Source organism: Pipra filicauda, unplaced genomic scaffold, assembly GCF_003945595.2.
Source record: "Pipra filicauda isolate LSUMZ 115617 unplaced genomic scaffold, ASM394559v2 scaffold502_size411320_pilon, whole genome shotgun sequence".
Classification (NCBI taxonomy): domain Eukaryota; kingdom Metazoa; phylum Chordata; class Aves; order Passeriformes; family Pipridae; genus Pipra; species Pipra filicauda.
Window position 1 is genome coordinate 297,746 of NW_024104646.1, and position 22,802 is coordinate 320,547.

At 40.3% G+C, this 22,802-nt stretch overlaps 3 protein-coding genes across 4 annotated transcripts in view; 1 reads left to right on the forward strand and 2 right to left on the reverse strand.

Moving 5' to 3' along the window:
• The window catches only part of FAM184B (family with sequence similarity 184 member B), a 41,442-nt gene extending 39,275 nt beyond the window's left edge, over positions 1-2,167 (forward strand). For both annotated transcript variants that reach the window (XM_027727442.2, XM_027727443.2), the window contains exon 11: positions 1,430-2,167. In XM_027727442.2, coding sequence (XP_027583243.1) covers positions 1,430-1,520 — 91 coding nt within the window. In that variant the 3' untranslated portion in view covers positions 1,521-2,167. The remainder of the gene's footprint in view (positions 1-1,429) is intronic.
• Positions 1,481-5,382, reverse strand: MED28 (mediator complex subunit 28). The gene is made up of 4 exons (XM_027727445.2): positions 5,166-5,382; positions 4,994-5,060; positions 3,956-4,068; positions 1,481-3,519 (listed from the first exon to the last, which is right to left on the reverse strand). The coding sequence occupies exons 1-4, from the start codon at positions 5,316-5,318 to the stop codon at positions 3,322-3,324; spliced, it is 531 nt and encodes a 176-aa protein (XP_027583246.1). The 5' UTR covers positions 5,319-5,382; the 3' UTR covers positions 1,481-3,321.
• Positions 5,383-6,730: 1,348 nt separating this feature from the next.
• Positions 6,731-22,013, reverse strand: LAP3 (leucine aminopeptidase 3). The gene is made up of 13 exons (XM_027727444.1): positions 21,837-22,013; positions 21,233-21,348; positions 20,825-20,879; positions 18,703-18,808; positions 17,477-17,636; positions 14,755-14,916; positions 13,580-13,738; positions 12,695-12,819; positions 11,258-11,346; positions 9,825-9,927; positions 8,102-8,181; positions 7,346-7,458; positions 6,731-7,236 (listed from the first exon to the last, which is right to left on the reverse strand). The coding sequence occupies exons 1-13, from the start codon at positions 21,957-21,959 to the stop codon at positions 7,038-7,040; spliced, it is 1,590 nt and encodes a 529-aa protein (XP_027583245.1). The 5' UTR covers positions 21,960-22,013; the 3' UTR covers positions 6,731-7,037.
• Between the last annotated feature and the right edge of the window lie 789 nt (positions 22,014-22,802).

The following is a 22,802-nucleotide window of genomic DNA, read 5'->3' on the forward strand; positions in this document are numbered from 1 at the left end:
AAAATCATTATACATTTGGAAATACACAACAATGTGAGGTTTCTGCAGTGCAGTGAACTCCGTGTGTTCAGTTCTCTGCAGACAGACTCAGAACTTTACTGCAGGTGTAGGCTATAATCCCTGCCCAGCAGAGCTTACACTTGCAACCCCTTCTGGTGCTAAAAAACAAGAAGAGTTGCAAGTACTTAACTAAGAATGCAGTTAATAGTGAATATGGCTGTTTAAAACCTTGAGCATCTACCAGTGGTTCTAATAAGGATGTGTCTTCTCTCTTATTTTTGTTTCTTCACCTTGCACTTGGTAGATGTCGATGACATATTTTTATTTTAGGAGGTATTTCAATGAATCTAGGCTAATCGTTTCACAAAGGGTTTAGAGACTTAAAAATTGATTAGCACACACTTAAGTAAAAACTTAGTTTCACGTTTTCTCTCTGAAGGACTTGCATTCTTCAAATTTAGGAGTTATTTGAACAATGTTTGGTATTTTATAAACATAGCTGAACTCTCTCTTCAAGAAATAATTAAAAATACATGTAGCTAACATACAGTTATAATGATAAATATTAAAAAAACAACCAAAAAAACCCAAAAACACAATAAAAAAACAACAAACCCTACCACTATGTTTCAGGACCAAATCCAGCCTTCTCACCTATCTCCTGGTGGAGATTATTTATCCTGTAAATGATGTGCTAGAGTTCTGCACTTGAGGGCAGATGGTGCTGACTGCCGACAAAAACAATAACCTGGGACTCAGGGTTGGATCCAGTTTGGCAATTCCCACATCTAAAAGCTAAAAACGTGCTGTGTCATGCCAGATGACTGCCAAGGCAAATCAGATTTCTGTTTTAAAGGGAAACAAATGCACAAGGAGACTGAGGGTAGCTTGGCTGCTACTTACTTAAAACTCTTTTAGGTCAGTCAATCATAAGTCAAGTCTTATTTGCTATCATTTGTTAAAAAAAATCCTGAATGATGGAAAAGAGACAATGTAATAGGGTTGATTATAAATGCCAGTTAATGTTCAAATTAATCTTTCAGTGTCAAATAAAACTTTTACCCAACATTTTTAATACATGTCATATTTCATATTTTGAAGAGTGAATTGCAGCTGCCATTCTCTGATTTTCAAGACTTCTTATCCTTGAAGCATCCTTTTATTTTTCAAAATGTCAAGTTAAGAATTATGTTCAAACATTTCTCCATAGCTGTTTAGCTCTGCGTGTTACGACCAGGCAACTGTTCGAGTTACCTGACTAGCACAGATCCCACTAGTGTTTTGTAGCTGGCACCTTTTGGCCTTATCCATTCATGTGAGCACAGCACCATGCATAGGATCAGGATTTTTTCTGGGAAAAGAAGTATTACATATTAATGAGATTGTAAGTAAGTAGGCAAGTCATGCTAATGCTTATTTGTTTGTACAGGGCACATGGCAGTGAACCACCACAAACCAAAGATGACCAAAAACAAGACTCTCAGCATCAAGAATGGTTTACTAAGTATTTTTCATTTTAAAGCAAACTATTTCCATATTTCTCAGAATCACTAGAAAAGCCATTCCTGTTTTCTTTCAGGGAATGATAATCCAATATATGATTTAAGGAAAGAAAATAATAAAAGTAATTTCTAAGTAAATGATTAGGAACACCTGCACTCTTACATCTATTAACTATGGAGTTACAGGCATGGATTTCAAAAAAATGCATTTTTTTAACAACCTCTGTAAAAAATGAAGAAAAAGCAAAAATACTGTTATAAGACTTTTTATAATCAAGAGACTCTACCACTCCACCATTTCATTAAATATGCAATTTGGACTCTGATACATCCTATCAATCTGGTACCAGCTGAAGAAAGGTCTTACTTCTGTACATTTATACATTTGATTCATCAGCTGTTTAAAGTAAGTTATGCATATAATGATGTGATTTTTTAAGTTTTTAACGGTTTTTGTTAAACTAATCTTAAGCTGTACAGCATGCGGTATACCTTCCAGAATAGCATGTTTATAGGAGGCTAGTTTAGAAATAGTTTTGGGTTTGCTTAATAAACTGTTTTGTATAGTCAGCATTGCAATATCCCTATTGCATTTCAATACATGTATCAGCCTGATAAAGTAGGATGATGTGTAAGTATGAACATTAAAGCTTGTAAATGATCCATTTCTGTGTTTTACAAAAGACTGCTATGTTATGCTGAAGTGTGAGTCAGATTGATACACTGAGTTCCAGAGTGATGGGAACTGCGCACATGTACCTTTTATGCCCACCTAAATGTAAAGTGGAGGAATGACTACATTTATTAGATCATGCTAACTCACTGCTGGGAGGAAGGACACCTATAAAGAAATTAACCCTCAGGTAATTAACTCATCAGTAACTGTGGAAGGCAGGGAGGGAACTGTGCAACCAGCAGCCTGGTGTTTAAGATAGGACAGCTCCTCTTCAATTGCTGTACAGTTTGAATCCCTGTTTAATTTTGACCAGGAGGGCCCAGCTATGTTAGAAATTTTCTGTGAGCGAGGTGTACCTCCAGCCTAACCTCATCCTCTCTCCAACAGCCAGCAAGAGCTGTTCCAACAGATGCAAATAATACAAAACAGCTGCTGCACCTCACTGGTGGTGAAAAGGTAGCAAAAAGGGCAGAATGCTTCTACAGGCTAATACTTTTCATCCCTGCTATCTAGCATTTTCTCCAAAAGGAACTGCTTGATTTGGAAAGTGACTTTGGCATTAGATTTGACAAAAAGACACTTTTTATATATAATTAAGAAGATAAAACAGTGTACAGTAAGTAACACTGAGTGCCTTGGTATCTAGCAGATCATCCTATAATATCCAAATTTGTATATCCCAAGACCCCTTCTGTGAGCTGAACAAAAGTCTGGTGAAGAATGACAATTCACTTCAAAAAAGTAAAGTCAAATCTAAGGGTGTTTCTACAGTGGTCCTCGTGGATAATTACTGGATCACAAAACATTCAGATCTTCCAGTAAAATCAAACACTGATCTTTGCAAGTATTTTCATCATACCAGCAAAGACAGAGGGAAAACTAGGGCCACCCTCTCTAGAAGGAACAGGATGCATTCTAGGAGACACACGCCTACCAGAAAGCATCGTGAACAGCAACTCTGAATATTTTCCATTGAAATATAAAACCCGTTCATACTTTTGGGCAAAAAAAAAGAAGATAATTTATTTGGCTTATCTTAACTATTTATCTTTGTAGTACAAATTACATTATACAAAAAGCATACAAAGCAAGAACACCACTGCTTTGCACCGTTGAAAATACTGAGCTATGTAAAACTGAAGATTATGTTTGCTTCATTGGAGCAGGAATATTCGCAGAGGCTTGTTCCAGGTAAGCCAAGGGACCTTGAGGCATTTCTGCAGGCTTTTTGTGCTGTACACTGATGTCTTCCAGGACCTGTTGCCAGTGTCGCAGCTTACTCAAATGCTTCTGAATTAATGCTTCTTTTCTCTGCAATTCATTTCTTAATTCTGAAACATCCTATGGATAAAAAAAAGCGTATTAGTAAATAGATGGTATTCATATGAGCAATCACCTCACATAAAGAGCATCTAATTTTTTTAGCTTGAGTTTTCAAGCTGATCTTATAGTGGAATAATGGAAAAGTGTCCAATGAAACTGCGAATGCACTAGTGCCATTCCCCTAAATCCCATATTTCAGAGATCACTACTGCCAACAAAATCTGACTAACTGGTTTGTCTCTTCCAATGAAACTACCAGCTGTGTTCCAATACTCCACAGAGCAGCAGGCATCCACCTTCTCCAGGATCACAGTGAGAGTTACGTTAGAAGTCAAGTTCTACCAACTTAAGGTACAGCATCATGTTGAGAAACCCAAAATTAATGTGAACAAGGTGACTGACGTGCACAGTTTATCTCATCTAGCACAAGACAGGTGAATTAATTTAAACATACCTCTTTAATTACTTGTTCTGGTTTCTGAACTGATAGTTGCAGTCTTTTTTGTAGAAAAAAGCATTCAGTTTGTCTTGCAACATCCAGAAACTTTTGGATACACTGATCGACACCTAAACATATATAGCAAAATAGAAAGAACAGATTCAAAAAAAATAAGATATCAGGCTGATAATAGTAGTGGTCTGCACGCTATTAAAAACACTTTTCACAGTACTTACTAGAAAGAAAATCTTCAGAATATCTAAAATGACTTATTTGTAAAATATATTTATTAATGACATATTTATAAAACCAGGATGTGCATTAAGTCTCCATATAAGACACTGCTCTGCAAACTTTCAGAACTTCTTTTAAAGCTGCAAGACAACAACACTTCCAAGTTTTATTACATGTCTGACAATAACAAGGAATAATAAAATAATTCATGGAACTTGGTTGAATAAAGAAAACATTTCTGCATGCTCAAGCAACAAGCTCAACGTACGGTTCTCAAATATGAGCATATTGAGGAGAATTCCTATATCACACACTGCTGATTTAGTAATGAAAGCTGTTCCATCCCAGCATACGAATATGACCCAACATCCAGAAAGGAGTTTTCAGAAGTATTTATGCCGTTTTCAACACAGCACTTAAGAGTCAAGCTTCAAAAAATTTTCAGGGACAAGCACACTTCCAAGCAGCCAAGGCCACTTTCCAATCTCTGTTCACACCAGTTCAGTATTTATTCCGCCTCCACGAAGGTGCGTCAGTCAAGCCTTAAAGCAACGCTGCGGAGCAGCCTGGGCCGTCCCTTCCCATCTTCTGTTACTGCTCCATACAGCTTCTCAATGCATCAGCCGAGCTCCCTGCATTTGGAACCATGCACTTCACTGTCCGCCAGCCTAATCCCACACGACCCCCGGAGCCAGCCGGCACTCGGACCTCCCCCCCAGACCCCGCTCCTTCCCTTCCCGGTGGGTTCCTTTCCTCCCACTGCTGTGAGCAGCGTTCTACCGGGGAAGGGGCGACCCTCAGCTCCCCCCCGGGGCTCACCGGTGCGGATCTCCTCCTGGTCCGTGCCGTTCACGTAGTCCTGGCTCACCAGCGAGGCGAAGCAGGCCTGCGGGACAGGGAAGCACCGTGCTCAGCGCCTGCAGGGGGGCGGCACCGGGAGGGCAGCGCCCGCCCGCCCGCGGCTCCCCCGCCCGCGGCTCCCCCCGCTCACCTCAAAGGACGCTTCCAGCTCGTCCACCAGCGTGTTGTTGGGGTTGCGCGGCCCCGCGGGCGGCGGGATAAGGCCGGGCGGGCCGGGCGGGCCCGGCGGCGGAGGCGGCCCCGGGGCCTGGGAGCCGAACATGCCGCCCAGCGCACCCGCCATGGCGGCAGCGGCGCATGCGGCGGGGGCGGGCCCGGCGCTGCCACGCCCGCGGAGCGACCCGGCCCGGGCACCGGGGCAGCCCCGGCGGGGGCGGGTGGAACCCGCTCGTGTTAATCGCAGAGTCGTCAGGGTTGGAAGGGACCTCTAGAGATCATTCAGTCCAAGCCCTCTGCCAAGGAAGGGACACCTAGAGCAGGTGACACAAGAACGCGTCCAGGCCGGTTTCGAGTGTCCCTAGAGAGGGAGATTCCACAACCTCCCTGGGCAGCCTGTTCCAGTGCCCTGCCACTCTCAGCGTAAAGAAGTTCTTCTTAATGTTGAGGTGACACTTCTTGTGTTTTAGTTTATGTCCATTACTCCTCATCCTGTCGCCAGGTACGACTGGAAAGAGCCTGGCTCCATCCTCTTGGCACCCGCTTTTGAGATGTTTATATGCATTAATGAGATCCCCTCTCAGTCTTCTCCAGACTAAGCGGGCCCAGCTCCCACAGTCTCCCCTCATAAGAGATGCTCCAGACCCCTTATCATCTTTGTGGCCTCCGCTGGACCCTCTCCAGTAGCTCCTTGTCTTTCTTGTACGGAGGAGCCCAGAACTGGACACAGTACTCCAGATGTGGCCTCACTAGGGCTGAGTAGAGAGTGAAGATCACCTCCCTTGACCTGGTGGCCACACTCTTCCCAGCAGACCCCAGGATACTGCTTGCCTTCCTAGTAACAAAGAGAGCAGAGACAGCAAAGCCATCCTTCCCAGCAAGACCCTCCTCCTCCAGTCTCTGCCCTGCCCACACCTCACTGCCTCCAGCCTGGGTAAGCACCGGTTCCACATCACTTGTTACAGACCACTGTTTAACAAAAAAAACTGAAAAAACACCCTAAACTAAAACAACCTCCCACCCTCTGGGCCTGAATCCCACAAATTGTCAAGAAAACATCATCCCATGATTTTAAGTGTCAAGCCTGTTTGATGTTTGAACTGATTCTGGGAATACTGTACCTGCTGGGAACCCAACAGTCTCACACCAGGAAAGGGGGGAAGCAATAAGATGACAAAAAGTATGTGAGATGGGGGCAGGTTCCCATAAAAACCCCCATGAAACACTAACTTGCATTCATTAATTTTTTTGAAAAACAGTTACAAGACACACTCTTGCTGACATGTTTAGAACTAACTATATAATTCTGTGCTGAAGTCATGCTAATCATGCTAATTGCAACAGCCTAAAATGTCTGATGCAGCATCATTTCTGCCTCAATACACACCAAGAGCAGGTTTAATTTTTCTAAGGAAAAATGGCAAAATGGCATTTTTATGAACAACTTTGCAGAGCTACCTTTCACATCACCCAGTGTACCCAAAACTGAGGCACAGCTATGATCTCCTATTGTGCATTCTCTCTCGATCAAAACACATATCCAAATAAGGTATTTATTTTTTACATTATGCTTACTTTATATATAAAGTAGGAGTCCCAATGTTTTCCATTATCATGTTTTGGTATTAAATATCTCAATAGTTCAAAGAGAGTATTTTTTATTTTCAGATGCATAACATGGGATGACAAATCTCAAAGCTGAGATAATCTTACCCAAGTAATAATTTATAAAATGCATTTTTAGTTAATTAACATAATGAAAATATGCTTGGGGCATTCATTTATGAATAGTACCTTTTAAGATTTTTTTCTTAAGGCAGAGTGGATGATTTTAGAACAAGTATTTTTATTTGGCATTGTGACTGTCTTGACTTAACCGAGCTGCAAACTCTACGAGGGTTCTCGTGGGCCGCCCTGCCATGCCCTTCCGAAGGTAGGGCACCTCATCTTTATTTGACATCACACCAGCAATATCCAAATGAGCCCAGTGAGAGGCAGTCACAAATTCCTTCAGGAATGCAGCAGCTGTGCATGCTCCTCCAGCTCTGTGGGAAGTAGAAAAATGTATTGTTTTTAACAGCAACTCCAACAGCACACATATTAAATAAATACACTCAAAGAAAGGGGCACATAAAAGATATTGGTTCACCTTACCTGCTGTACTTTCCAATGTTACTCACATCTGCAAGAGGACAGTCTGTTACTTGTTTTGTGTAATGTTCAAAAAGAGGCATTCTCCAAACTCTGTCTCCTGTCAAAATGCTGGCCTGAAAACGGAACAGTGATAGTTTGGGCAAAATTCTTTTTGCTTAGGTTTGACCAGTCTAAAAATCTTCAGTCCAATATAATATTAGGTATTTGGGAATACACTGCAAAACAAAACAGGAAGTCTTACTTTTTAGGTAATCTAGTGTCAGTCAAAAGGTGACGTCAAAAGGTGACATCCAAAGACCACATTTTTTTATCTGTTTTTTCTTTTTCCTGACAACACAAATCTTTCCCCTCAGAGGCTTCCTTGATCCACCACACTTCAGTTACCCACAAGGCCTCTTTGAATTTCTGTCTCAGTGTTGTTAAGCAAGATCAATTATCTTTTTAACATGAACTAATTACTGTCAGTAGTCCAGAGCTTATGCATATGCAGTAAGTTATCAGAACATGCAGATCCTTGAGATGATCTGCGTGCTGTTTGGTGTATGATATCACACCTTACTGAAGAGATAGTAATTAATAGTCAACATTAATTATTTTCAATTAAATACAGTACTGACACCATTCCTACGAAATTTCAAAATGTAATAATATCTCTTTTAGATTTGCATAAAGTCTTTCAGTAATGTACTAACTTTTCAATAACATATATCACTGAATTATTACTACTATGATTTAATAACAATGGAGATGGCCTACCTCATAGAGGTGAGTCCAAAGCCAAGATGAATTTGTGAACACTCCAGTTGCAGCAGATCCCAATGCAACATCCATGGCACCTACAGAAACATACCTGTTTATATGACAAAGGCAAAGGTGGACCTGAGTTGTTCCCTGCATCCTGACTCCTCACAGAACTTCCCCTTTTCAATTCCCATTATCAGTAATGGGAATTAATCAGACTGCGAAACCTAAAGATTTTAGTACACTTATATTTTTAAAAGTTTGAACATTTTTAAAACATTTATATAATCTCACAGGAAAAGAAATCATAAAAATTTCGTTTCTCATGAAACTAGATTTTTTATTTCAGCTTAATGTTTCTTAGCAATATTTCTAAGATAAGGTATTAAACAACAATATCCTCTAAAAAAAAAACCTAGATATTATTTCCATCTAGAAACTGAGTGGATTTTTTCCAGTTTATAGACCTTTACAATTTTCGAGCTGATACCTTCCCTTTGTGAATTTCATTTGCATAGATTTTTACACAGTGTGTATGAATTTACTTTAAACTAAAATAATCCTTATCAAAGTACTAAACCATGCCTAAAACTGAGGGATTATATGCATATTTGTCTATTTGATGCCACAGAACTGCTTCTCTAATACCAACACTCAATCCTCAGTGAGATAAAAAAAAGAAAAAAAGTAGTTTAACAAAATGATATGTCAAAGAAATTTCTACAGGAGCTCTCCTCCTTCCTGCTTGGTGCACAAGGATCCCAAACAGGAATACTTTTATACAAGGCAACAATCTTAAAATCAGTTTCCCTTCCATCTACTGAAATTTTCCACAGAATTTGAACTGGTAGAACTGATGGAACATAATTTAAAGCACTAGCAAAGAATTTATATAAAGAATTATTTTGCTTAGCATATTCATTAAGTAACACAGTGGACTCATATCTGAACTACTCTTCTATGTTTGCTCTCATTTCAGCTACAGTCACCTCACCATGACAGCCTGTTACTGTGTGCATGAGATGCATACACAATGCTCTTTTAAAATTTAAATTTATAATTTCACTATTATGCAACTGTAGAGACAAAACAATTAAAACACATTTCATAGTGCCTAAAAAAGCATGCAAACTGAACACAAAATAAGAGATACTTCAGTCAAACATGTTCTTGGGAAGACGGCAACTCTCCTGTTATCTACCATCACGGAGACCTGAGCTAGCTCTCGTAGTGGGAGAACTGGTGCTGGCAAGGTCAGAACTCAGGCACTCAGCAGGCCACTCACAAAGAAGCCATTTGGACTGTTTGGGCTCCAGCATGGCCCTGACATGTGGACCAAGCAAGATCTTCCTCAACACCACTGTCTCTGCATCACACAGCCCTGGGAGCTGGGAGAGCTTAGCTCAGAAATGGAAGCACGGGGAAACATTGAGCAGAAACATTAAAGTCTGTGTAGGGTTTCCCACTTTTAGTTCCAGTTGGGCTGGGCCAGCTGAGCCCAACTTCATAGACACTGCTGAGCACATCCCCTCCATGCCAGTCCCCTCCCACTCCCAGAGACACAGTGCAGGTTGTTAGAGCACAAGCTGTGAGCGCTGTTGTCCTGCAACGTGTAAAATCATTTCAGTTGCCTTTGAATTAAGGCTGGGTTTATGTACACAGTGCAACTAATCCACAGCTCACCTAATATGTAGCAAAGAACTGATAGCAAAATGAGCAGGGAAGGGAAACTGCTTACCTGTTAAAGTTGCAGCATTCACAATAGCCCTTGCATTAAAATTGTGGGCGTAACAGAGAGCATCAGCTAACAGCAATCTTCCTTCTGCATCTGTGTTATCTACCTTCAGAGGTAAAATTAATAAAAAACAGAAAAACTACTGTAAACATTCCTTTCACTGATGTATTTCTTACATATTATCTTAAATAGCTATAGTGGATAAAGGCTCTAGGAAATTCAGGTAATCAAAATTTACTCAAACTACACTAAAAAAAAGAAAAAGTGTTGATATACAGTTATGTTTACAAAATAAAAGCAGATCTGTAGCTGAGGTCAAGTCATCTTTCAGCACTGCAACCTGCTCTGTATGCTGGGCCTCTGTGCTGCTGACTCCTCAGAAGAGCCTGGAGAGCTACCCCAGTGGAACGCACAGGCTGGCACGCCCAGCAAAGCCCCAGGAATCCCAGGGGCTGAGGTATTGCCAATGAAAACCACAAAGGAGGAGAGGGTACCACAAAAAAGCACCGAGACATGACTGGAAACAGTTCCTTGTTATACTGCTTTCTCTTTGGATCTCATAACTTCTTCCCTCTAAAAAAAATAATCAATTTGCTCCTTTCCCCTTTCACGAAAACTTCATGATGAATTCTGCAAGATTAATTACATGATGTGCTCTGAGCTACTACCACTTTCTTGCAAATTTTTTCCTGGTTGGGGAATACATGCCCAGTCTTTTTCCCTCAGAGCAGAGGGTGACTGAACTCAGTTTTGGGAGATGAACCTCAAAGAACTGGAAGGTTCAGCAAGTCAGGAGGGGCAGAATCACAGAAATCCAGACAGAAAGAAATATTTCTGAATTAAATCAGTGATCTACAGCACAATGACTTTCAGTGCAATTTAATCTATTAGATGAGTATGGAACTGTTGGTAATAAATATGAAATATGTATTTTGGGTAAGCTCCGTTGAACCAACAGCCCCTATGACTCAGAGTTCTCAATGTACAGAGCAGCTTGGCAGTGTAAAGACCTTGGTTACATCAGCAGGAAACTAATAATCTTATGTCTTATACAGATAGCAAGGAATTGTCCTGAAAGGTCTGTTGGAAGCAATTAATGTTATTCATTTAAACTGAGAGCCTATATTTACAAGCATTGTAAAAACCTCTTGTGCTAAAATGAGATTTTCCAGCATGCTCAGTAAATGACCTTTGCAGCTTTTCCTAGCAATTTATAAAACATGTCTCATCTCTTCAATCTAAATTTATATTTGAAAGAATCCTATGATAGCAATTTCTAGTTAATAACATGTTTCTTACATTTTTAAAAAACTGTATATTTGCACTACTTGTCTTTTTAAAGGGTTTTTTCAAACGTGCTCTGATCGCAGTCATATAACTTGGTTGATTAAACCAATTCACTAAAAGTATTCAAAATCCAAGTTTCTCATGCATACCTGTATTGTTTTTCCATTTTTGGCTCTAACCACATCCCCAGGCTTGTTTGCCTTACCACTGGGCATATTTTCACAGAGGGGTGCCAAACCTCAGAGACAAAAAGAAAACTACATTACTTGTTTCCTTCTCAGAAAAGATGTAGAAAAAACCCCACTCAGATAAACCCCAAACACCTCTTTAAGAAAACAATACTAATCTTATCTTGAATTTATGCTCAAAAATTATGCTCCAAGTTTTTTCTGGTTACTGAAAGACAAATGGGGTCTGGTTTTCAATCAGGAAAACTCCTCTGCATGATGCACTACCACACTCTCCCACCTACACCATTTTAACACTAGGATTTACTTCTACTTTATGCTGTGGCAAGTGACATTAGAGAAACAATAAATATCATTTTATGTCTCCCACATATAAATAATAGGTCACATGAAAGGGATTTCTTTCTGAAATGAAAATTAGCACTTCTCAAATTAACACTGTGAGCCATTCAAGCTCTGCTCATTATAAATAAACATTGTGTAATGTCCAGAGTGGTCCAAGGAGTTGTCGTGTAACTCCAACTGTAACAAAAAAGAGGGTCAGTGTCAAAACTCCAACTGCAAATGGGATCATGGGACGAAATGCACTCCATCACAAGGTCCACAAGTAGACCACCTCTCTCGAGCTGATTTACTACAGACTTGCTCCACTGACAGCCCTTCCCACCACACTTCCAAGTGAGGAATGCCGCGAGGATGTGTGTGTGCACCGCTGCCCTCTACTGGTTGAAACATAGAAGTAACTAAAAAGTCGAGTTTTTCAAACGTAAAACTTATCCCAGATCTGGTTACATGTCATCACCACCTGGTTTTGCCACGATTCCTGAATAAGCTCATTTAATTTTAGCTCTGCAGAAAAAATAAGCCTTTTTTCCCGAAAAAAAGTAAGCATTGCTCATACTTAACAGTATCAGCAGACTGGGTTTTTTTGTTTTAGTTTTCTGCTGAGATATTCACTTGAGAAAATAAGAGCTCATCCCTCTTCCTGTTCAACTGTGGCAAACACTCATGGAGGTAGCTCAGCTAACTCCTTTTAATTTTAATTGCTTATACAGACATTCACATTCCTTCTTGTAATGAAGGATCAACACTTTGAAAAACTCATTGAGAATATGTTTATTGACAATCATTTCTCTCCTAAGGTCTAAAAATCCTGCCTTCAAAATCTTAATTCAGTGTTGCAATATTTTCTTCAAGCAAAGCTAGTTTTTGATTCAAGCAAAGATATATTTTTTTTATATGCAAATAAAAATGGAAAAGAGGCTGAGCAAGGGAATGAGAGAAGTAGGTCTGCAAGAGCCCAGGATGTTTCTACAAGGCCGTCACCACTGCTGATACTAGAAAATTACAAAATGTTGTAAAATTAAGATTTTTGGGTTCTCTGACAAACACACTTACCAATTATGTTTAGAGGTAGATTTAAAGTGGCTGCTGTCACAATGGCTGAACAGATAGTTGCTGCCCCCCCCATATCTGCTCTCATGGCATCCATTCCCGACGACGGCTTCAGTGAGATGCCACCACTGGAACACAGAGCACAAGTGTGCTTGTACACCCAACGTGTACAAGTTTGATGTTGCATATTGATATAATAATATTGATAATATTCTGTCCACCAGTATGCTTTAACACCAAGTATCAGTAAATGCTAGACCTGGTGTTTGCAAATACTCCTGCAACCCTAGTAAGCATACTGAAAGCAAGGTATCTAGGTTTTCATTTCAATGTCCCTGAGATATTTCCTCATAATTAGGAGACTATAAAAATCCATGTAACCTGCAGTGGACTAACTCAATGGTCTTCATAATAGCAGAAGTGCACAAAACAAGGACAAAACAGTGCACTTGGTAAAATCAATCTATGGAAGGGGAATAGACTGGTAAATTCTTCAGTAATATGTGACATGGAAAGCAGTTATAAGGAACTATTTCCTATTTCCTTAAGCATCACCTAGATGTCCAGTGGCATACTGCAATTCCAAACATGTAAATTCTGTATCCAGAGATTTGCTCAGGACAACAAAAAATAGCATGTTCTTTGGGTTTTTTTCCCCTGAATTTCCATTTTCCCCTTACAAGATGATGGCATATCAATTGCTACAATTCCTTTGTACAACCAATCTTGTTTCATCCCCAGAAAAGGCGGCACAAGCTACTATCTGAGGCAAGTTCAATGGAATGGCATTGGAAGATGTGCTGAGCAAAGAAAAAGCGTCTCCCTGTTGAACATGAATAGTAGGAAAGCATTTCCTCCCTCTAGTCATTAAAATATTAGCATACATACCTGTCAAATGTAACTCCTTTTCCTACAAATACCAATGGGGAGTCATCTGTATTAGCAGCCCCTAAATAGTGAATCTCCAGAAAGATGGGAGGTTCACTTGAACCCTTAGCTACACTCAGGAATGCTCCCATCTGTTCTGTTGTTATCCAAGACTCTGGCCTGGAACAGAAATATATATTAATTTTTTTTTTTTTTTTGTAGTTGGACACTTTGACCAAGGTGATTGTTTTTAAGACATAACAAATCTTGAAGGTTCATACACAAACCATTTCATTTTAGTTAGTTATTTTGGAAACCGTAATTTAAATCCTATTACTATTACCTTTTGTGTGAGGCAGAAAAATACTTCCTCAAAGTTGCTCCTCGATCTTTGTTTTGCCTTGTTTAAAAAGCAGCCGAAACAACAAAACAGCAGAACAACAGCTTGTCTACAGCTGCTGCATCAGAAATTTTAAACTTCCACTTGCCTGGGAGGCTCTCGATAGTAGGTGAAGTAACAGTATCACGGGAAGTTACAGTTTAGCTTTCTACTAGCAACACAGTTAACTATAGGCAAAGTTGATTTCCCTCAGTCTTTCGCTTGTCAACAAAACAGCCTCTAAGACGTGCACAACCACTTTCATTTCCACTGAAGAGAAAGTAGAAATTTAGGGGCAAGAAGCACTAGCTGTGCAAATCCAATTGCAAGGGCTTTTACGGCTCCAACTCAACATTTTTAAATCTTTACCCCCAACAGTAACAACAATAAATAGAAGATGTTTCATTGCCACAAAAAAAGCACAAAAAAAAAGCGCAAAAGTATGTTTAAAACCTAATTGGGAAGAAAACAAAAGGTACCTAATATTTGCCCTCTATTCACTGAGTCTTTATCAGGCTGCCTTTCACAGCACACGTGTTAATTAAGCGTAATTGACTGCATGAATAATTGACAGTTAATCATTTTACTGCATTACAGTATTGCTTCCTCTGCAAACTAGCATCTCACCTTCTAATCCTGAGAGCAGACTGCAGTCTGGGCACCCTTCATGCTTTTTTCCCAAACCCTCACTGCTTTTGTCATTTGAAGTAGCAGAGGGAAAATGAGAGACAACTGCAGACCTGAGTAACCTGGAAGGTATCTCATCTTACAGTCATGGTTCTCTACCCTGTAAAGGCGTCATTTCAGTGGAATTTACCTTATATGGACCTTCACATTGCTGAAACTTCTGAGCTTCTGTTCAATATGTTCAGCAAATTTGATTGGAGTTATATAATTAGCTGGAGCCTCCATAAGGTATCGAGCAAGGTTCTGACCCTCAGCATAGATAACCCCTTTTTGCCAGGCTTCACTTTCAGCACTAAACAACAACACACAATAATCAGGATTATACACATTTGCAGAAGTAAGATGTTGTCCGCATTCATATATTCTCTCCTTTCTGAAAATGCAGTATCATTAATTTGGAGCAATTAAGAATATCATAGTTATCTTACTACAAGGAATTTAGTATGAGATTCAAGGTACATCTAGTCCAGTAACTCATCTGTGGTTCTAGTCAGTGCCAAATGCTTCAGAAAAAAGTAGAAAAATCCTAGAGCAGACAGATGTAAAATTATCTGTCTGATACATTAGGTCTTGTCCTAATTCTCAGTATTTAGAGATAGGCTTAAATCCTTAAGCATGAAGATTAACACACCTTCCAAAATTCGTAATCACATTATTTGTAACAGCCCTAAAAGTTTTTATTTACTACATAAAGCCTCCAATTCTAGTTTTCCATTTACTGAAATATGATTATGCAATAAGAGTGGAATTTCGATCTCATTTCACAGCACACTCAAGGCATTTCACTAACGAATGACAGAGCAAACATTCACAAAGTTGCCTGTATAGGAAAATGGGGAAGTCACTCTGGTTACTTTGCAAGATAATCAGTACAAAACCTTTCATTTTACTGAAACAGAACTGAAAACCCGACTTGCTTTACAGGACATCACAAAGCAGGACATTCAGCTGGATTCCAACTCTCAAAAGAGCAGGACAGTGATGGAGGAAACCAGGAGGAATATGGAAGTATTGCCTGGATATGGAGGTATGGAATTAAGAAGCCAAATCTCAGCTGGCAATTGAAATTGGGAAGAAGTGGGAAAAGGTAACAAGGGGACTTCAACAGGTATACCATCAGCAAACATGGCATTATGGGGAGCACCTGAAATGGGGAAGGTAAACCACCATTCACAGGGGCCATGACAAGGTGGAGTAACGCCCCAAGGGGAACACTGAGAAGTCTAACAAAGACTGGGGTAAAGTCCTGTACCTGGGACAGGACAGCTCTACACAACAGTCAGGCTGGACACTGACTAAGCAGAAAGCAAAACCACAGAAAAGAACCTGGGGGTCCTGATAGACAAGTTGAACAGGAATAAGCAGTGCATAACTGCAGCAAAAAAGACCAACCACATGCTGGGGATTAGAGCAGAGCCAGCATGTTAAGGGAAATAATTATTTACTTAGCATTTGTGAGGCTGCATCCAGCTATGTCCACTTTTGAGTTCCAGAATACAAACCCAACACTGATAAACTGAAGAAAGTGCAAAGGAGGGCCTCTAAGAAGGGTAGGGAGCTGCAGCACATGGCATATGAGGAGAAGCTAAGGGAACTGTGTTTGTTTCACCTAAAGAAGAAAAATTCAGGAAAGAGCTAATTGCAGTCTTTCCTATAATCTTAAATAGGATTCATAGAAAAGATGAAGACAGACACATCTCAGAGTTGCACATTAAGACAGTAACAGACAATGGTCTCTAGATTCAACATGGAAAACTGCAACAGCACATAAAGAAAAAAATCACCGTGAGTGTACTTAAGCACTAGAACAGATGGCCTAGTGAGGTTGTGGAAATTTCATCTCTGGAGATAATAAAATATGGACTAAACAAAAGCCTGATCAACCTGACTGAGCTTTAAAGTTGTATGTAATGTTCAGGTTTTCCCTAATTCGAGTAGGAGCTGGACTGGATGACCTCCAGAAGTCCTTTCCAACCTAAATTACTATATACAAAAATTACTTCCAGTGTCTTAAGTGGTGATAGGACCATCTATGTTTTCAGGCAATGTTTCTTTGATATAAACATAATTGGCTACCAAACTATCTGCTGTGTTACAAAATGGGAATAGTGTTGGATGTAGCTTATCAAGACACCCTTAAATCAAGACATTTTTATTTTAATTCACTAACTTTTTCATAAGGAAGGACTTGTTCCTGTTTAAAGTATACATAGGAAATACCTCTCCTCTGCATGACAGAATATCCAATACAGAATGTCCAAAGTCCACTCTGACAACTGTTCTAAACCCAAAAGCTCTGATTCTACTTTCTGCTATGAAGTAACAGTGATGCCTGTTTAGAGACCAGAAGCGTCCAAGCTTCTCGCATTGTAGTCTGTGAACAGAAATATAACAATTGAACTATGTAAAATATCCATCGTGACATGGTCGGGTGTCAATTAGCATTTCCCGATTCTCAAAAGGATTTATCCATTTATGGGCTTTAAAATACCTCTGCTCCACAATTTGGGCACAGAGTACCAACAGAAGTCCTTGTATGTTACAACTATGCTTTGAGCAATATTTTACTTTTATTTTTATCCTGGGCCTTCTTTTCTGCGAAGCAGCATTTATTTACCCTTAACCTTGCAACATGACATACTAACAAAACACACAGAACAAATACTATAAATATACTTGAGATGTTAAATACTTCAGGCAACTCAAATGAGTAGGAGGAGTTAAGAGGGAAACTGTTGCTTGTCTTATTCTTTCAGTTTTGTTTTTCTCCTGCACAAGCATGCCATGCATACAGTTCTATAAATAAACAAATAAACAGATAAATAAATAGGCAAGCTTTCCTTTGCCATCACCTTCCATGAAGCTGAGGAGTAACTATAGGTTTCTTTTTTTGCTTCAGCTCATTATATTCATGCAATCCAAGGACAGCACCTTCTGCAGCCGATTGTGCATCTCCACAGGGGTCTACTTCAACACAAGGGATCTCCAGGTCTTGGATCTGCCTACAGCCAACTGAAAAATACATTACAGAACTAGTAGTCCAAGTATTGCACAGAACAGCAAAACAGTGTCCGAGACGATCATTATGACATTTCAAGGAAAAAAACAATTTTAACTCAAGATATCTGAGTTTGTAAGTCAGTCAATTAAAGAGATCATGCAGTAGAATAATTGAAAATGCTAATGACATATACTGACAAATATGACTAAAAATATCTGATGAATTATAATGATTCAAGCATTTCAGAAGAATAAAAAAAGAAAGTTCACAGTTGTTCACAGCTCATTCTATAGCAAAGCAAAGCTCTATCATTCTGGAGTACTATGAATTATGACTACCTACAGGTAGCAGAAATTTGCCATAACTTATATTTTTGCCAAGAATATGACTACTCTTCCTTCCAGATGAGTTTACACACATTTTTATAAACAAACAAATTCCATAAATTCCGTTTTGTACCCAAATAATTTAACAGTCTTTTGGCAGCTACTGGCTAGTGATTTGGACATAAAGCTTTCATCCAGTCAGAGATTATAAACTCTGTAGTGAGAACTCTTCTTATTCTTGTTTTATACACACTGAGATGCAGCAGTCATCCTTGATTAAAATAAAGGCCTCCTCTGCCTGTGACAGATAACATACTGAACCATACTGCTGCTGTTGTGAAAGATATTAGCTTAAAACACAAATATCTTAGTTATGGACTAAGCAGCAGAAGTAAATGTATGTGCATATTTAAGTACAGAGTGAGCACAAAGTGAATCGGTGATGCTCTCAGGCTTCAAAGTAGTAATTAGACAAGTGCCTTTTCAGTATCACACTGTTTAGAAAAGTTATTTGATACAAATAACTGCAGTTACCTGTCTGCAGATTTGATTTACATGCGCCATAATTCTTTGCTCACTAAGGAAAAATTTACATGAATATCAGTGACAAGTAAATGCATTTACCAAACGAGGCAGTAAGTTGTGCAGTTCAAAACAAAGGCATATCTAGACTGGCTCTTCAAAAATGGAGCATGCTGCACCACTGCAATTGTTTTATAGACAAAATGCTTCAGAAAATTTAATAGTTAACCTGCAACAGCAGCACGAATATTTTCTTTGCCTTCATTCCAGTTTTCTTGGTCATTTACTCCAGCATTCTTCTTACCCAAGCCAACTACCACCACACTCGGAAAGTCCTAGATGAAGCCAACACACAAAGAGATTTGCTTTCCTCATTGTTACAGCAGAGTTGTTATAAAGACTTTACTTTCCAAATCAAACCAAGCACAGCATTAAAATACATTCAGTACTTTTTCTACAGTAGGTGCGTTTCATTAAGAGTGCCCACATGGTGCCACTGTCCTGTGCTCCCAATCATTTTCCACAGGCATGCAGCCAGTTACTCTGTTATCCAGTTAATAATTATGTGCATTGCAGCAGACTGGGCTTTATGCTCAACATGTAGTAAATTTGGTACTCATAAAAGTAAGCAAGCTCAAGAGTCCTTGGAAAGCAGATCCAGCTTTCCAGCTGCAACAAAGGCCAGAACTGAGCTGGAGAATTGTAACCTTTCTGGCATAGTACTATGTTCAAGGAAATAAAACCACTTTGAAAGCTGAGTCTGTTAGCTCATCTCAGGAGCCGTGCTGGCATGATTTGACAGGTAGCAAACCAAAGCTGCACAGAGGTACACCTCTTCGGAACTCAGGAAAACAATGTAGCATAGAAGACTAAATGCTTGCCTTACAAGCTGCTAGCGGAAGGCAAAAAAGAAGAAGTAGCAAAGATAAAGGGAGCCTTATAAGAAGGAAGTCAAATTTGTATAAAACTCAAATTTGTATTAAAAGTTTTATATATGAACATATATATATATATATTTCCACAGCTCTGAAGAGAAATGAAGTTAATCTTAGTCTTTCCCTTCCATCTCTGTCAGCCTCTAACAATGAGCTTTCAAACTACTACACAATAGTAAAATCTTTTAGTCCACAAGATGCTGAAACTTGTGTTAGCTTTCCAGAAGGTCAGTGTTAACACAGTTAACACAGTTTTAGTTACCACTATTTTACAACACACTTAGAAGAGTGTGTAAGGCCAAATTCTCCTGTCTTCTCTTGCAGATTCACTACCCACTTCAGAGCCTATCCAGTATGCAGAACAGGGATAATGGGATCCTTAGTGCACTCACTCAACTTCCATGAAATTTCTGAGAGCCTTTTTACTGAGTCCAGTGTCAGCTGCATGGGGTGTCCACACAGGAATTTCTACATGGTAAGTAATACTCCCTACAAATGAATTTATTTAAGGTTATTTAAGTAGCCCTAATGTAAGATTCAGGTACTTAGACAGGGACACATAATGTCATTACATGCCTGCCTAGGCCTAGCTACTACTCTAAAAAGGCACAAATAGTATCATATTGGCCAGCTTCACATGCGTGCAGTACATGTATTAGGGCTTCTCAAATGGCACCAAAAGCCTGATTCTGAGCAGATGACTCCCTATCTCATACCTCTGTGATCTACTATGTCTGTGCAAAGTCCTGCTTGAAGAACACTCCCATGTCTTGTTTTCAGAGGTTTCAAGCACACAACTTTGACACCTCCAATGAAAGCTTATGATGGGACTACCTTGAGTTAGAACTGTCATGTATAGAAGGTCTTTGCAGCTATTGGTACACCTTCAGACACTCACTCCTCCTGGATGCAGGAAGCACAGTAGAATCATAGAATACCCTGAGTTGGAAGGGACCCACAAGGATCATCGAGTCCAAATCTTGACCCTACACAGGACATCCCAAGAATCACATGATGTGCCTGAGAACATTGTCCAAATACTCCTTGAACTCTGGCAGGCTTGATTCTGTGACTACTTCCCTGGGGAGCCTGTAGAAGTCAGATCCAAAACTGCTGTGTTTCAGCTCATTCAGTAAGCAGTTATTCAGAGTAGAGCACCTTTGGAGCAGACTCGTTTACATCCTCTCAATTTGCAACACACCAGAGGGAGTACAGGACTTTGGAAAAGGCCATGCAATCATGGGTAGTGCAGAACAGGAGGCTTCAATAAGAACTACATTTTTGTTGAGAGAGACAAGAGGGGGGAAGAAGAGCAGGCCATTTATAAAAGCACAGCAGTGAACTTAGCTTAAAATTAGATGTAAGGGCAAACTTCACACATTAATCAACTAGCACACAAAAATGCTAAGTTCATACCTGATGCAAACCATGAAATATGCGTGTTTTGCCTTTCTTCAAAGGTGGTCCACATCTAGGACACAAAAAGATTCCTTCAATACGAAAGTCCTTACTGGTGATAAATCTTATGGTACTACATTCACTCCACAACTACACAGTATGCCACACAAATGTACTGGGATGCTTGGCTCAGTGCTCATTCACAGTCAGGTCCCTACAGAGGACAGGTCCCCTGAAACATCTTGCACATTTCCTCAGCGCTTAGTTTTATCATGGGAATTCCCCTCCAAACTGTTTGGCCTGGTAGAAGCAAATATCAGCCTGACAGTTATACAGACACAAACACTAATAACGAAAAAAAAAGGATCATTCCCATTGGTGTCTGTAAGTACTTTAATCCATTTCAGAAGCTTATCACACACTTACAGGGACAGAAGTTCTCTCAGCTTTCCAGATACGAGTCTATCAAAAGCATCTCCTGCACTAGTGAATTGGGCAGCACCATCATCCTTTTCACTTGAGTAGACTCCCAGAACAAGACCCTAGAAAAGGACACACATTAATGTAAACAACACAAAATTTGGAGACCCATCAGAGGCAGCAAGCACACTGTTCAAACCATTGCTACTTCTGCATATATTTATCTCATGTTATCTATTTATCTAACACGATGCACAGAGCAACACCTGGTAAACCAGGATCAACTACTACAACTACTTTCGAGTGTGAAAAAAGAAACTAGATACAACATAACTAAAGTTATAATAATTTTTCCGAACACATAGAGATAAATAAAGACAAAACCTCTTCTAATCGGTAATTTTAAGTGCAAAAGGGTTTCTCCGCCCCGCTCCCCCCAAAGCAGATCTCCATCCAGGTGCACCCAGGAGGAGCACAGGGAGTCGCACCCTTCCTGGCTCAGCTCCGGGGGGCACAGCGACCCCGCTCAGCCCCCCGGAGCACAGGGCCGAGCGGGAGGAAGGGACCCGCTCCCACCGCCGCCTCCTCCTGCCCCGGCTCAGCCCCTCACCTTCCCGCCGGCCCCTCGGCTGTAGCCCCGCGGAGCGGGACCCTGCGCCGGGCAGCTGCAGGCCAGGGGCAGGTCCCGGCTGAGGCGGCGCGCAGCCACCCTCCGCACACAGGGCAGCAGCATGGCAGGGAGCAGAAAGGGAAAGGAAAGGAGGTAAGCAGGAAGGCAGGAGCACCGCCCGGCCCCGGCGCGCCCAGCGCCTCATCAGCCGGCGCCGCGCGGGGCGGTGCCCGCGGCAGGGAAGGGCCGGGATTGAGAGCGGGAGGCGGGAGCGCTTCCCGAGTTCGTACTCTGAGCGGCGGGAGCTGAGGTTTCTTGCTTGTGTACGGGAGGTGATCCGGATTCTCATAGCATGCTCTAGATGGGTATGCGCACTTCTCTTTGGGGTTTATCACAAAGTTAAAAAAATCAGCCCTGGTCTGCTTACTGCACGTTTAATTTGTGTACTGAAGATTAAAATGTAAATTACTTAGGAAAAAAATAAAGCTTTATTGCAAATGCACATTGTTTTCTAAGACAAAGCAGTACAATCCCAGATTGAAATTACAAGGGGAAAAAAAAGAAGAGTGGTAAGTGAAAATAAAATAAAAAAAACCAAACAGTAAGAATGACTATGGTTATATTTTATCAGGAAAAATTACACTGGAATGCTCGGTCATCACTGTAATGTCAGAAGTGGATTTATGCTTCTCTAGTAAAAGCACTGTATGGAAAAGAACTGTTTGGAGTTTGCTGATCATTATTGTATTGTCAGTCTGAAAGGCAATGAACATGCACTGGACTTTAACATCAGGTGATCCAGATTTCTTTTTGTTTCTTTCTTTCTTTCACCGCCCCCAAAGTGTGAAACATAATAGTAATAGATAATAAATAATTTATTTTTATATGTGAGAATCATACACCTTGCTACACTACGTATAACAATGTTTGCTTTTCCATACATTTGTAACTGGAGTTATGCTGTTA